The sequence below is a fragment of the Poecile atricapillus genome, chromosome 4, assembly GCF_030490865.1.
Source record: "Poecile atricapillus isolate bPoeAtr1 chromosome 4, bPoeAtr1.hap1, whole genome shotgun sequence".
Lineage (NCBI taxonomy): Eukaryota > Metazoa > Chordata > Aves > Passeriformes > Paridae > Poecile > Poecile atricapillus.
Window position 1 is genome coordinate 67,402,773 of NC_081252.1, and position 16,046 is coordinate 67,418,818.

The window sequence follows — 16,046 nt, forward strand, 5'->3', positions numbered from 1 at the left end:
TGCTGTGTTAGTTTAGATCCAAGAGTTAAGCCAGTAACGTATGCAATTATTAATCTGTTTGGAGGTTAATACAGCAGGCTGTGTTATTACATAACATTTTAAAGCTCTTACTTGTATCTCACAGGCAAGCACTAGGTTATGAATATAGTAGAAAGCCTCTTCAACAGTCTCTCCAACTGATACTAAGCCATGGTTTCTGAGAATAAGGACCTAGAGAAACATTGAAAGAAAGTCAACAGCAGTACGCCAAGTATTTTCTTGCTCTTGATCAAAGGCTATTTTTGCTACTGATTAAAGAACATACCTGTCACACAAACACACTGCCCCCCGTCCCTCTCCTTTTTTCTTAATTATAGATGTTAATACTGACCTTACTTTTAGGCCCCAGATTTTTCTGAATAACCACCTTTTCTTCATCATCCACTAAAATACCATGGTAGTCATGATAAGCTATTTCCCCTAGAGAAAGTGCTTCAGGTGAAATTGGCAAGAGACCACACTTCATTGCAGAAACCTGAGAAATATTAAAACAACTGATTTAATTTCTTGCAACAGAAAAAGTGAAAAAATATAGTGATGAGAATTAAAATAAGAATATATTTTTATGTATTAAAAGGGTACATAAACAGTGGTCTTATACTCCATCCTAAAAGCCTCAATTTTTGATAACTTTTGGACAGGATATGAAAGTCACATTGGTTTTAGGTCAGTCTCAATATGCCTGTTTTTCAATGACAGCAGCATCAACATAAAAGGACTCAGGAAAAAAAACCCAAGAAACTACCAAACTCCAAAATCAACTGCATCCTGCATTCCTTCCACTCCATTCCAGGTTATTTCCCCCTCCTGCCCCCATGCCAAAAGAAGGTGATACAGATAATTCTGCAGCACTGCAGATTAAGAACATTTTAAAAAAGGCTACTCTGTAATTCACAATTTTAGGAATTTGATCATTTGTCCATAAAATTATTGAATTAATCCGAATGATTAATTAATTAATTATTTCAAAAAACAATCAGAATGTGAACACTGAAAGTCTCTCAAAACATTCCAAAGAGGCAGAACTGAATTGTAACCAGCTTCTCCAAAGAGAAATATTGGGAAAGTTCTGAATATTTCAGGAAACCTTGATAAACTGTGCTTTACAAAACTAACAAAATATGCTAAAGCTTTCATGACTCACTGTCAAAAGGTGGTCTTTTGTGGTAAAGGACACACATTTATGACATACACATTTTCCAGTGATAGAACTGAATTAACAGCCTGACCAGGTAACAACGCAGTAAGGATGGGCTCTGATTCCAACAGAACCATACTTGAAGACAGACTAAAAGGTTCTATGCCGTCTAAATAGGAAGCAAATATACAATTAAGAGGACCCACCTACTTTCCCTTTGGGAGGGGTGGGGGAACAGGACACAGATCAAAGCTGGAGGTGAGCTTACCGCTGCTCCTGCTGGTGTGTGGATATGGACAATGCATTTGACATCAGGTCGAGCTGCATAAATTGCTGAGTGCAACGTAAAACCAGCTTGGTTTACTCCCAAGTTAGTGCTTCCACGATCAACCACATCTCCCTGAATATTGATTTTAACCTGGGAATGAAAAGAATTGTTTTCATCAAGACTCAAAAAACTTGATTTAATTCAGCGTGTACGACTGAGACTCTAAAACCAGTTGTCGTCATTTATATCTGAAATGCCTTAAGTTTCCCTCAACAAGCTGGACTCAACAGCCAGCAGCTTTCAAGGGCATGAGGTGATTCACTGTCCAAATGACCCAACACCTCTTTACAGTAGATCAACTGGCAGACATCAGACATGGTGAACATGGGCGAAGAAATCTCCCAGATACCTCAGCAGTACCAAAACAGCCATGTTCAATAACATTGTTCTAAACATATTATGCAAGAGTAAAATAGTCTCTAGGATAGAATTTAGAGATACATATATATTAATATATATACATACATATATGAATATTTTACAGCTATGAAAATGAACAATTGCTTACCAGACTAGATGCAGTGACTTCACTATAGAGGAGTCCAAAAGGTACAATAAGGAAATGCTCTTGCTCAGAATTTACTCTGGCCTAAGAATAAAACAAGAGTAAGAGTTACTAAGAATATTTTATTAGCATACAAGATGCTAATAGATTTTAAAGCATACAAGAAGACCTGAAACCATTAAAGTTACTTTCACATCCTTATTGTGGAATGGGCAAGTATGCCTATAACACACAACTTTCATGTTTGCTACAACAGATAACCAATGCACAGCACTGTTAATTAACTCATGTTGAACAAAAGCAGATGGCAGTAGCATGCCAGAGTCCTTCAGATTGGTGCAATTTAGTAAATCCTTATATTCTGTTATAATGACAACTCACCTGCTATGGATAAAATGAACAATACTGAGAGAAATGAGGAAAAAAAGTTATTTCTTTCAGTTGAATGAGTTTACACTCAACTGTAATTCTACCCTAGCAAGACAGAAGGTATAAAGTAAAAGGCTGTGAAAAAACACAAGAACTGGCCCACAGATCTAAAACATCCTGGTGCTGAGAAGGGTTTCATCACTGATGCTGGTTCCTGTGAGACATCTGTGAGCAGTACTTGAAATTTTTCTACCAAGTATCCTGACCTTCACTTCTGTTTTTTCTCCCTCATCTCATTCACACAATCAGGGGTTTAAAATACAAAAATAATTCTGGCTTCAAAGCATTCACATCTTTGGATGCATCTCTTAAAAGTCTGTACAATGAAAAGTACAGGACATCTAAGTAATTAAGGTGTCTTTTGATGATGAATTAATAGTCTTCCTAAGTTTTATTGGACACATGAGACAACTCCCTCCTTTGTTATGAGCTACACAGCATTTGTGTAGTTTGTGTTATGGGTTTGAGTTTTTTGTTTGGCTGTTGTTTGGGTTTTACTTCAATTCAATTAATGAGTTTTGAATTTCCCTGAGATGCAGCTACTTTATGCTGTTTCTGCCTCATGTCTTTTATACTTGCAACATTAAATATACATATGCTTTGCTATAGTTCTACTGCAGGGAAAAAAATTCTAATAAGTAGTAGTGCAGTCATGCAAAAGCTTCTAGCACAGATCTAGTTTCCTTTACAACCAGCTGGGAACATGCTACAGCATAAGAGCCTTAAATTGAAGCAGTCAGTTGAAGTTAATCTGTACTTTTATGAATCACCAAAGTAGTTCCCCACTACAGAAGTGTAAATGATCGAGAAAAATCTCTTACTTATTTATGCAAGACAAACAACAAGTACTATTCAAAATATCCCAAAAGCTAACAAGAAAGCTCAAATTGAAGACAAACAAGCAGGAAGACTCACAAACCACTTTCCTTTAGGATTAGATCCAATTAACAGCTCATGCCCTCAAAGCAAACCAAGACCTGGTGAATGATGTCTACCTTCTGTAAACCTGTAATCTCAAATTCTGCCTGACCCTGGAGGCACCCAAGTTTACTCTACATTATTGCACTTGACATGAAAACCCTGGAGGTACCCAAGTGTACTCAACATTATTGTACTTGGCATGAAATCTCTTGATGCTCTGTAATTCTGCTTCTGCATCAGGACTGCACCAGTCTGAGCAATTCCACATACAGTAACTGTCAGTGATTGATAAGGATCCAAAAAAAGCAATGATACTCCACCCAACTCCCTGATATGCCCAGATGGAAATTGTGAGGGTATGAGAGTATGTGCCATTTTCCTCTAACACACAGGCTTATGGCCATCAAAGGAGGCTGTTGTACCCTTTCTCTTACTTCACAAGTGCACTGGCACAAGCTTTTAACTTGAATGCAATGATCCAGTAATTACAGCACCACTCACAAAAAAAGTGAAAACCTGGAGTCAAACACCAGCCCTGCACAAAGTAGCATTCACCATATTTCAAAAGGTTATCTTACTACTACTTAATAAACGTAACAACCTTGTTCTAGATTAGCTTCTGCAGATAAATTATCTTTCAATCATCTTTCAGAATGTTGTTCACTGGAGGAGCTTGTAAAAGACAGAACTATGACTTCAGACTCCTGTTGACAAACCAAGAGCCTTCCAGTACCTGTGCCATTCAGAAGTGACTAAACCACTTTCAGAATCTCATTTTCCAAGTGCTTTGATTGTCATCCACCTCAACTGGTACCTCCTCTATAGGTATCTTCTTTGTACTCCTCCCCAGAGAAAGCAAACTTGAGGCATGCCACCCCAATCACATGCCCTTGTTTCAACCCCTTTCCTTGACATGCTGCTCTTCATTACGTTTATCTTTTATCTAAATGTAGAAACATTCCCAGGGCTGAACTTTACACTAGAAAGCCATCTCCAAACCTGCTTGCCTAGAAATCCTTTCATTGCATTAATGTCCCTTTTACAAAATCAATTCTCCTGTCACATATGAAAAATCTGGGGGTGGTGCAGAGCTGTTTACAAGAACCATTATGTTGGATATGTTCCCTTACAAAAGGAACCGAACGATCTAACCACTACTGTGTCTTGATCCTATGCCTACACGTATCATTTATCTTCTTCATCTGTTCACAAAAAATATGCCTTGAATTCTCAAAAAGCAGTAAAAATAATATTACCATATTTCATTCCAACTGCAACTAGAAGAACTGAAAATACATAAAGGACAACCCCTACTATGTAGAATAAAAAACAATTCATCTCTGTTAGGACAACAATTGACAGGGCTGCACACCACAGCTGTGACTTTACTCATGAGACTCATGTTGATCATTCTTCTGGTGTATAAAACCTCCTTGATTTGACCCCCTTGTCATCATTTTTATGGATGCCAGTGATTACTCAGTCACAAGGAAAATTGTTGGCACGCTGAATTAAGCGGAGAAGCTCGCTCATGTTCAGAAATACTATGGCCTCTTTTTCAGAAAAGCTGCTATCTGAATTACAAATTTCAACTGAATGACTAAGAAGACATTTTAGAACTTAGCAGAAAACGCAAGAAAACTACGAAATTACCTTGTGGAATAATAAATACAATTATTCAAAGCATTTGAGACACTAAAAGACCAAGTCTTTCAGCAATCTTTATTTCATCCTAAGAATTCTCATGTACACTCTCTCAAGATTCTGTTCAGACTGTGGTAGCTGACATCCAAGCTGAAATGCAATGACAAATCTCTTCACTATTATACTGCTTTCAATACCACTTTGCTCTCCTTACACACAAAGAGAAAATGACAGATAAGGGAGGGAAGCAATTCTCTTGTATGTTAAAACAATTGGTTCAGTTATCTGTTGATTCAATACTCACTGTTATATGATTGTAAATAAGCTGAGACCAGCCAAAGAGATCTGCTAATCTGTAGAAAGCTGCCAATTTGCAGCGTAACAACTTCTCCCCTTTTTCATAAGCAATGGAATCTGACCCTCTCAGATCATTCACTGGTGTTACCATGCCAAGACCTGAAGAGGAGAAGGGGTAAAAAAAAAGCACAAGGAGGGCTGAGTTCAGTATCAGTTCAAATCTAGGAACATGCATCACTATTATATTGGTTGCTCTTACTGGTTTATATGGACACATTAACTTATGAAATGCACAGCAAATTTTCATTCCTATAATGAAATAAGTTATATTACACAAATATAATGACAAGCTTGAGCAAGGTTATTCAGCTTTGGTAGACTTAACATTCATTTCCTTCCCTACTATAAATTAGTGTTGACATGACAGTGCATTCCTTAGCAAAATTTTTTTTTCCTCTCTCAAACTAATAATTGTTTGTAAAATACATCATCATTGTTAAAAGAAAAATGTAATGCCAAATATTCCACTCTTTGTGGAATATTTCTCCATAATATTTAGAATATTTTTATATAGAGAGAATTTGTTGAATAATTCTCCTGACAAGGAGAATTACCCAAAAAGATGTACACAGGTTCATTTATTAAGAAAAATTAAGTATACAGGTTCATTTATTAAGGAGAATTAAATACAAGATAGAGAGAGGAAGATTAAGGTAAATAATACAAATACTGCAATTCTAGTTACAGTGCAATTAGAAATGTGGTTAAAAGTAACCATAAAAAAGTGGAACCAGGCCATGCTACAGTCAGAACTTAAGGTTTCTTTTGGAGCAAAGGAAAGGCTTTATTTTATCTTAACACAAAACCTGTGTGTACATGCATTTGCACATTCTGTTTTTTTCCTGTTTTGTTTTGCTTGCTGATGTTTCTTGTCTAAAGCTTCATTTCACAGGGGGAAGCTGCAAACAGTATTTCAGTGGCAAAAATAATTAGTTTCTAAAGACCTCCACTGTTACCAGACTACTAATGAGTGTTTGATTTTCTTGAAGACAAACCATGTCATAATTAGCAGTATTTAAATATTTTAAAAATGTTAATAGCACTTATCAGGCTTATTTTTCAATTTAGATGCCACCCTTGAAATAGCTTTTGACATAAACTATATACATTAATCACTTTGCATACCACTGTGGCATTTAGGAGCTAATCAATTCATTTCATGCGTTCAGTGTTTATGTGAGCAGAATAGGACAGCATTTGAACTTCACAGTACTCTATTTCATTCACACTGTCTTCATTTTCAGCCTTTCAATAAAATAAAGAAAGGAATTCAGTTCTGATCACTGAAGGTGCACTCACTCATGTTTAATGCAGCCATTCCACCTTGAGGTGCTGCAGGGTAGACATTTGGTACATGCGTTGTCATGAAATCTGCAATCTGCTGTAAAGCCAATAAACCTGTTGGGTTCTTCCCCTTCTTAAACTGTTCCTGGATCATGGATTCCAATTCTTCACAGAAGGCCTAGTAACAAAACATTGTATGTTATAATACATGTTTAAATGAACTTTAGCCTTTCATACACAGCTTCTTTTTAGCACTTCGATGGAACCATCCTACACCTCTTCTGAAAAACACCTCAAGGCAGAACTACTGGGTGCACACTGTAACTTCAAAACATTGCTCTCTGGAGCTCCAATGATCTGAGTCACTTGGGGTTTTTTAATGGAAATTCCAGCATTCTCTTTTCAAGTAATGCCAAAAGTCTTTGAGCCTTCCTAGTATGAATTTCTGAAAGGAGGAGACCGTACAATCGACTTTAACACAAAATGTGAAAGGAAAAGTAGCAGAACCAGAAAAGAAAATTTGTCACTGCAGCTAACAGGGAACTGAGAGCCAAAAAGGCATCCAGGAATGCAGAAAACAATGAACATTAAATTTTTAAAACCTGTTTAGATGAGGGGTTGTTTACATTTTTCCCAGGGATTTTTGTTTGCTTCTTTTTAACATATTTTAACTTGGAAGGAAGAAAATATGAGTTTTTACTATTGCTGATAGCTTCTGCTTTTGACAAGAACACTGGAATTTGTACTGAAAGAGATGTACTGCAGTCATTAAGTCATTACTTTTTTATGAAGCAATTTATTAATATTTTCATAAATCAAATGGGTTGACTTAATAGGAAAATTGTGAACCACCACATCCCTATTCCAAGTGAAGTTATGTCAAGCAATGTTTTGTATCTAAAGTCACCCACTAGTTATTACAAAAGGAACAAATGTCATGGGTTAGTTTGTGTACTATCTCCCCAAGAGAACGTCTTCAATATTAAATGTCAGTCGTTCATACTTCATTACTGTGTGCCTTTTCAGAAAGGGATTATAAAAATATTTCATATGTCCAAACCCCAAAAGAAAAATTGAGTACAGGACAGTCCTGCCTTGTATAAGCTACTCTTAAGAGAGTTCCATTTAAACAAATATATTAAACCAGTGAATTTTTTTTTTTTGTTACAAGGATTGGATGAAAAATATGAAAAAAATGTTGATGAGTATACAGAGAATTCTGAAAGCCAGACTGAAGAGCTGCTTTGTGAGTAGACCATAAAAATTCAAATGAATGAGGAATGAGGAGAAAATCAGGAAAGGCCAACGAGAAAGAAGAATAAATGGATCTAAGATACCACAAAATTCTCCAATTCTGTAGTGATAGTGAAGATATTAAATTTGTCACTTTAAAGATGAAGCATTTCTTTTCTTACTGGGCTTTGAAGAATCATGGAGACTCTCTTCTTCTGTTCCATCATGTTAAAATCCTGGCGAAGGTCAGGTGCCATGTTTCTCTCTCTCAAATATTCCGGATTATTTTCATCAACTCGATCAAAATATCTCTCTTTATGAGGGGCTGTTGTTGGAGGTGGTGAAGTCACCACCCCCACACCAGAATCACCATTCATAGCACAGTTTTAAGGAACCTATGAAGAAGGACAGAGAGGAGGAATAAATAAATCAAGCAAGGAAATAATTACAAAATTTGTGTGTTTCTACCTTCAAGTAATAGCTCATATCCATTTAAAATTAGCATGTCTTCCAAAATGAGAAACCATGTTTGTGCAACTGGATAGCACTATTCTAGAGTAGGAAAAAAGATTTTAATATATAAGTTCAGAAAAGTAGGCTAACATATATGAAAAGTCCAATATGCTATATCAATTCATGCAACACAAAACTAATATGAGACCTCTCATTTAAACTGGGGGAAAAAAAAAAAAAAAATCTTTAAGCTGTCTGGCCAGATTGGTTTTTAGAAGAATGGGAGTCCTTCAAACCTTCTCAGAGACAATGACTGAAGTTCCAGACACAAGGTCTGAACTCATTGGTTTGGGGTTTTTGTCTTTTAGTTTTTTCTTAAAAAGTTAAAGCAGATAAAAATAATATCGTATAAATCAGAAATTAAATCATCACTGCAATTAGTATATTACACATGTTCATTAATATGAAGAATCAGCTCCACCAAAACATGCCTGGACTCCCAACACATTTCTGGATACAAACTCAGAAATCTTATTTTGCAATCCAAAGTGTTCTTTTCACATTTATTTTAGGTCCATTCAATACCATGCACATCACTACATTCGAATGTGGTTTCTGGAATCTGGAAAGCACAGACACACACAGCCCCCACTCCCTGGCCTGGGTTTCTTTCAGTTTTACATGTTGTAGTCAGCAAGTGCCTGTATCTACCAGAAGGGCTGAAAGCTCAGCCAGTATTGCTCATACACACCTCCCTCTTCCACTCACAACAATTCCTTTGTGTAACATTATCCCAGTTTTCTGGGCACAGTATTACAACCCTCATTCCAAAATCCTTCTCAGAAGAATTTTGAAGCCTTCTGCTGGAAAAAAGACAGCTCAATAAAGCCACCCTCGTAACACTTTGAGATTCAAGCCTCCAGCTCCTGGTCATCTGATATACCAAATTACAACTAAGTAGAAAAGACTGTATATATCTTAATGTAAGTAATCATTCATCATCTACATCCAAAATTAGTAAGGTTTTACATACGTCTCTGTTCTTTTGCCATTTTTAGATTTTTGTTAGGGACTAATCTTAAACTGCTTCTAATTTGTTTACTAATTTATTTGCATGCTTATTAGCTAAAACCACTTCAGATGTGGATGCACACAGCAAAGGCAAGTTTACATAAATTTTGAAATGCAGATTATGTTAAACAAAATCATTACGACGAAGAAAATTATCTACTTCAAGACTCCAGAATTAGCAGATTTCATCCTCTTTAATTCTTACATTAGGAAAGAAGCTTCAAAATTCAACTAGTTTCTTATATCAGAATGAAGAAAACAGTTGAACACAAGGAGCAAAATAAAGTATTTTCCTTGACTCTGCAGAACAGAATATTACTATGAAAATCTATGTTAGCACTTAAACACTCAATGATTTCCACCCACTAAGTTACTAAATAAACACACAAAGACATCTCTGCAGTGTTTAAAGTATTTCATTTTAAAGTTTAGATTTCAAACATCATGGTTGATTGTTTTCTTCTCTAAAGCTCATATGCACATCTTTATTATTTAAATTGCTCACTTTCCTTCACCCACGGAGAAATACAGGGTACAGAAAGGAGAAATAATGCTTTTATCCGCAAGGAAAAACTTTTACGGTATTAGACCTAGGAAATTTTAAGCAAGTGAAATTACAGCAAAGTAGACACCTCTCCCTTGGCAGCTTTAGATGCCTAATAGACTCCTAAGTCCTCTTCCCCCTCACAACCTTCAGCATGCACCATCTGCCACTTCCTTGCTTGAAAATGCTTTTGAAGGCCTACTAGCACTTTTTCCAACCTCCTGAGCTCTATCAGCCATACTACTGCCTCTCCACCCAGGGCTTTGTGGAAAAACAACAATTTGCAGACCCAAACATGCCTTACTCTCTTACACTAACAGCTCACTTGGCCCAATCAAAGTCTGAACTTCACCAGCCTCTGCTTATCAAAAAAAATCAGGGAGTTTAGAAACAGCACAATGGCAAGTGAAAACAACTCAACTAGTTCACTTTATACTGCACTCTGCAGAGCACAGCCACAAATGTGTCTTTACTGAAAAGCAAAGCAAAGGAAAACTAGGAAGTCTGAGCTTGCCACCAGCAGAGAACAGCCTGCTCCTGCCTGCTGAGGCATTTGATGTTCACGCTGTGTTTAAGTGTCATGTTTGTGTATGCACAATCTTATTTAAACTGTACACACATCTGCAAATGTAATTTTTCATTTAATTATTTACACTAATTCCATCTTACTTTCAGAGTGCCAAAACCTATTTCCAAATGAATGACACACATAAATACTTCACTGTTTCCTACTCACATTGGAGAGAAGCTGGTCCCTAACAGCTCACAGGAGCAATATTAAAATGGGATCACAGTGTCTTGCCAAAGTTGCATTACTCCTCCATCCAAGTGCACGATGGCATTCAAGAAGGTCTTGGGAAGCTATTATTTCATCAATATATAGTGGCAATAATTTCACATGAAAATCAATGATTAAAATTCAGTGATGATTTTATATCTAAAATTAAATATGTTTCATAGCTCAGTTTTGCTGACACTCAAAATTAATGGCATCCTCCCTGCAAGGTCTAATAATTAATTGTTTAAACATAATTGTAATAGTAATTGTTTCAATGGCTGTCAGCTACTGATGTTAAAGGGATCAACTCTCAAACTAGAAGCAGACATGCTTGACAACGCTTTGCAAAGCCACTGAAATTTATTTATGAGTTTCCTTGAAAAACCTTTGGGAGTAAGGCACGATGAACTCTCCAGTAAGAGCTTCAGTAATATGAAGACCAATAAATAAATAAAAGGAATCTAAACACACCATGGGGAATGGCCAGTGATTCTATTAACTGGAAGGTCACAGTGAAAATCACAACAGTCTGCCCATGCAGTAAAAACCTATATTGGAAAAAAAATTAAGACTGTCTTCACACCCACAACACTTCAGTACAGTTTCTTTCTGATGTAATGCACTACAGCCACCAGTAAGATAAGCCGTAATGCCAGAGGACTTTCTGCCATGATAAGTGTTGCTATGCGAGAGCCTGTTCTAACACAACTGTGTCAGAAAAAGCCACACCCTTAACTGAAAAAGCCATGGCTGGAAAATGTAAGTGCATAGAAAACCTTCTGCCAGAAGCAGTTATTGTCAAATTCAGACAGAGGGAACAGCATCTATCAGTATGGGGAGCAAAGGAAAACAAAGAGCTGTGGTAAAATCCAAACAGCACCTTATAGTAACAATTACATCCATTCTTTTAATACCTATGTACACACAAACACTGTGGTGGCCAATAGCCCAGCACATGAAATGAGAGCCAGCAGCCAATTCACAGCACAACGAATGTATCACAGGCCATGTGGATGTGTGAGCAGCTGCTATAAACCAGTTGGTTGTGAATTATCTTTAAGAAACCAGGTTTATAAAATTTATAGTTCATTTACAGGCAATGAGCACTGTTTACAAAAAACATTCTGAAATTTGTATTAGTATCTCAGGTTACTTTTATTATTCATAATCCTCTTCCTCCCCATTCTTTTCTAACCCAACAGTTTCATTAAAGGATTCACCTGAGAGGAATGTTAGAGTTATGCTACAGAATTTAGTTCAAACAAAAGAATAAAGTTTTAGAACAGAAAGACAACAAAAATTTTCACATTAACATTCACAAAGAGGAAAAATCTTTATTTTTTTAAGCAATCTTCATTCCTCAATACTCAGATGATGCACATATAGTTGAAGAAATTTAAACAGGTAAGACTGAATAATACTCAATAAGAATCTACAAAAAATTAAGGATAAATGAAAACCTTAAATCTGAAAAATTACATAATTAAAAATCCCAAAATTGATTTGGGTTGGGATCTTATTGCAAATAACTAACTTATTTAAAACTTCCATTTTAAATTCATTTTGATACATGGAATTTGGGACAGATGTAAGTACTGACATCTTTGATAGCTTATACCAAACTATCATAATGAATATTATGTGAACACTGGGAAGATTTGAAATGCTTCACAATATGCATGCTAGCAGGGACCAGCAAACTACACTTCCAGAAAAAAAAAAAAAAAAAAAAAAAAGTTTTGTAATCATTTAAGGGTTGGTTTTGTTTCGCAATGAGTTGTAATGGATTATGTTTTGCTGCTCCACACCCTGAGGAAGTTGTTTTTCACTAGGGCTGCAATCAATGGAATTTGAGCTAAAGGCTCCCTGCCACCAAAGGACTGAGCACAGCTCTCCACACCAACACAGCTTTACGTCCGCTGAGGCCAAGTCAGAATAAAAATACACTCTGAGAAGCAGGAAGAAGGTTGTGACAAGGTGACATAGAAACATAAAAGACTTCTAAAAAATTCAAAATACACTGCCACTTCTCAAGACAGCACATGCAATGGAGTTTGTTTCAAGTTTAGGAAAGTTATCTGACCAAAACTTTACAAAAGCAAGTTATTTCAGAGGTAAAAAAAAAAAACAAAACCAAACCAAACACCCCAAGCCTGCTCTCTTCCTGGTAGCTTACAGTTTGTTTGTACAAAACAACATGCAAGCAGAACACCTGTATGGGACCTTGTGCCAAATCTGCAATTTAAATGAGCAGCAACTTCGCAACTGCTCATTCATTCAGTCTCCAGCAATAAAAATCAGGGGCACTCACTTCCAGGATATGTTGCTTTTGAGACCTCTTCTGACAATGATATTGCAATTTGGTTTGAATCCATTTTTTTCCTGACAGTTCTTTCCAAAAATGATCTCCACTCACACCAGAACTATGACACTATGTCTAACAGAGGTGAAAACAGATTTGACAAGAATTTACTCGGGAAGGAACAAGGAGGTAGCAAACCAAAATAACTCAATTTCTTTCCTGTTGTGCAATCAGCAGCCTTTGAGGAGTAAAAGTTACTTCAAACTCTCACACAAGTGACAGGTCAGGCAGTGGGCAGGTAGGGGGAGGGAAGCGAGCTCTGTTTTGGATGCAAACACAATAGGATGGAAAAAAACACAGAAGATTAATTTTATTGCCCAGGAAAGAATAGGGGAAGTGCAGAAAGCAACAGAACTGAAATTTCTTCATAGGGAAGTCATGAGGTGATGGGAGGGAGGAAGAGAACGAGTCAGGCAGCACTAGGGTGGGCCAGAAGAAACCTGAGAGATAAATGAGCCACTGAAAATAGAGTTGCAATGAAATTTAAATTGGTGGGAAGATGACCAAGGAAGCATAGAAGCAGAACATCTATCTACAGAAAAAAAAAATTTCATTATCACTTGGTGTCTGCAAAAAAACTTGTAAGATTGCACTGCTAGCACTTCACTCAATATTCTGATACATTCTGTATTTTTTTCCAATTTTCTTTACAACATTTGCCAAACTTTCTCCTTAAAAAAATTATTAAAACTTTATAATAGGGAAATTATTTATGATTCGCACTACAATTTCCATAATATTCAGTGACAGCATTTTGGCACCAATGACATTGGATTTGTTCTTGCCATTTCAAATGTTTCCGACTGAACTTTTAAGAGGAAAAGTTGGCATTATCTTAGGAAGACAAAGAACAAAGAAAGTAAATCATGACTGTACTACTCACTAGACAACATACTCAATATCAGAAACAATTATATTATTTTTTAGCTAATGTTCCCAAGCTTATGCATCTTCAGAATTTCCTCTGTTCTTTGTTTTCAAGCAGGAAGAGACTATTTCATGAACAAGAACAGTTATTTCTCTTGTATTGAATGCAGGCACCATCATTTTGTTTTTTAACAGAAATAATACAAGTTAAATATGGGACTCTAAAATTTAGAGATATACAACAATAAGTTTATTTAGCCAAAAGTACTGCATTTTATATTTGCAATATCATGCTTTAGTAACTATGACAAATAGTTGAAGAAGCAAACTGCTAGAGAACAAGAAATCAAAAATAGACTGATTATATTTGAAATCCACACACTGTAAACAATTATTTTCTATTTTCACCTTCTCTAAAACACTGAAATCAGAGGCCTAACACAATGGGAAGTGAGTGATCCCAAAGTTACATAAAAAACCCCGGTTTAGCTGCTGTGTTAAGAGAACACCTGTCTCTGTGTTAAGGAGCCCCCATGATAACTGCACCAGGTTGTAAAACACAGTAATTGCTGTCTAGCTTTACCAAAGCCGAATGAAGCAGGTGCCTGGGAAAAGCCAGAGCAGTTTCACGACAGGCAAATCATGCCAGACCCACCTGATCAACTGCAACAAAATAACAGTTTCTGTCAACATGGGCAGAGCAGCAGATACTGTTTAACAAACTTCAGCAAAGCCTTCCACTTCTCCTGGACAAACCAGCAAGATATCAGCTGGTAGCCTGAAAAATGAACAGGAAACAGGCCCACACTGTGTTATGCACTCAGAACATGCTGGTCAATAGTATTAATTTAGGCTGGCATCCTGTCACAAGTGGGGCATCCCCAGAAAACTATATTGAGACTCGCTTTTCAACATCACCACAAATAATCTGGATGAGGGTTCTGAGAGCACCATCACCAGGTTTGCTGGTGACAGCACCCGGGGTGGTGAGGTGGACGTGTCAGCAGGGAAAGCCATCCCACAAACCAGGACAGGCTGGAACTGCGAGCTGGCAAGGAGAGTGTAGAGTTGAACAGAGACAAGTGCAAGGTCCTGCAGCAGTGATGACACCAAGGATCCTGGCACAGGCTGGGATCCTTTGCTGAGGGGGTCCTGGGGGTCCTGGTGCACAACAGGAGCTGAACAGGGCTCAGCAGTGAAGCTGCTGCAGCAATGAAGGCAAATCAGATGCTGATTTGCACCCACAGAGGCACCACCAGCAGAGATGAGAGATGTGACCATCCCAAACTACTGAGAGCTCATCAGGCCATACATGGCGTACTCCTGTGTCCAGCTGTGGTTTCCACAGTACAAGAAAAGACACAGACAGACTGGAGAGGGTCAAAATGAAAGCCATGAAGATGATCAAGGACTGTAGAACCTACTCTATGAGGAAAGCCTAAAGGAGTTGTTAGGTCCTGTCTTTTCTCCCTGAAGAAGAGAATGCTTGGGGTGACATCATCACACTTTTCCAGAATTTAAAGGCTGGCTCCAAAATGGATGGAGGCTCTCTCTTTACAAGGAGCCACATGGAGAGGACACAGGGTAACAGCTGCAATTTGCACCAGAAAAGGTTTCACCTTGATATAGGACTTTTTTTACACTGAAAACAATCACTAGAATGTTTTCACCAGGAAAATGGTGGAATCCCCATCAGCTGGAGCTATTCAAGACACAGCTGGGCAGGGTGTTGGATAATCCCATTTAGGCTCCCTTTTCCACAGCAGGTTGGTTCAGATCACCTTTTGAGATCCCTTTAAACCTGGGCTGTTTTATGTTTTGTGATATTACTTAGCAAAAGCCACCTAAGATTTATGCTGGAATTTAGGTGGGCAGATTCAGTTGAGATATTTGTTAAAGACAGCTGTCTAAATTGTGCAGAAGTTTCAGTATACATGGATCAGAATTCATAATTCAGTCCTTGCAAACAAAAGAGGAGAAAAGCCATCATTAAAATCAAAAAGCTAAAATACAGAGAGGTTATTTCCTTGATTGTAATAAAGGATTTAAAAGGCCAAAAGTATCAAACTTTTAGAAACAGTAACCATTTAACT

General features: G+C 37.2%; 1 protein-coding gene across 20 annotated transcripts in view; it reads right to left on the reverse strand.

Annotated features, from left to right (window-relative positions):
- Positions 1-16,046, reverse strand: part of ADD1 (adducin 1) — a 62,849-nt gene that overhangs the window by 23,292 nt on the left and 23,511 nt on the right. For 19 of the 20 annotated variants that reach the window (XR_009277513.1, XR_009277514.1, XM_058837229.1 and 16 more), the window contains 7 exons: positions 8,061-8,273; positions 6,661-6,823; positions 5,309-5,460; positions 2,014-2,094; positions 1,446-1,595; positions 371-514; positions 112-210 (listed from right to left, as the gene is read on the reverse strand). Coding sequence is in view for 18 of the 20 variants with exons in the window: in XM_058837229.1 (XP_058693212.1) it covers positions 112-210; positions 371-514; positions 1,446-1,595; positions 2,014-2,094; positions 5,309-5,460; positions 6,661-6,823; positions 8,061-8,255 (984 nt within the window). In the remaining 2 variants the exon portion in view is untranslated. Of the gene's footprint in view, positions 1-111; positions 211-370; positions 515-1,445; positions 1,596-2,013; positions 2,095-5,308; positions 5,461-6,660; positions 6,824-8,060; positions 8,274-14,536; positions 14,581-16,046 lie in introns of those variants that run through there. The other variant, XM_058837230.1, reaches the window with a different exon arrangement.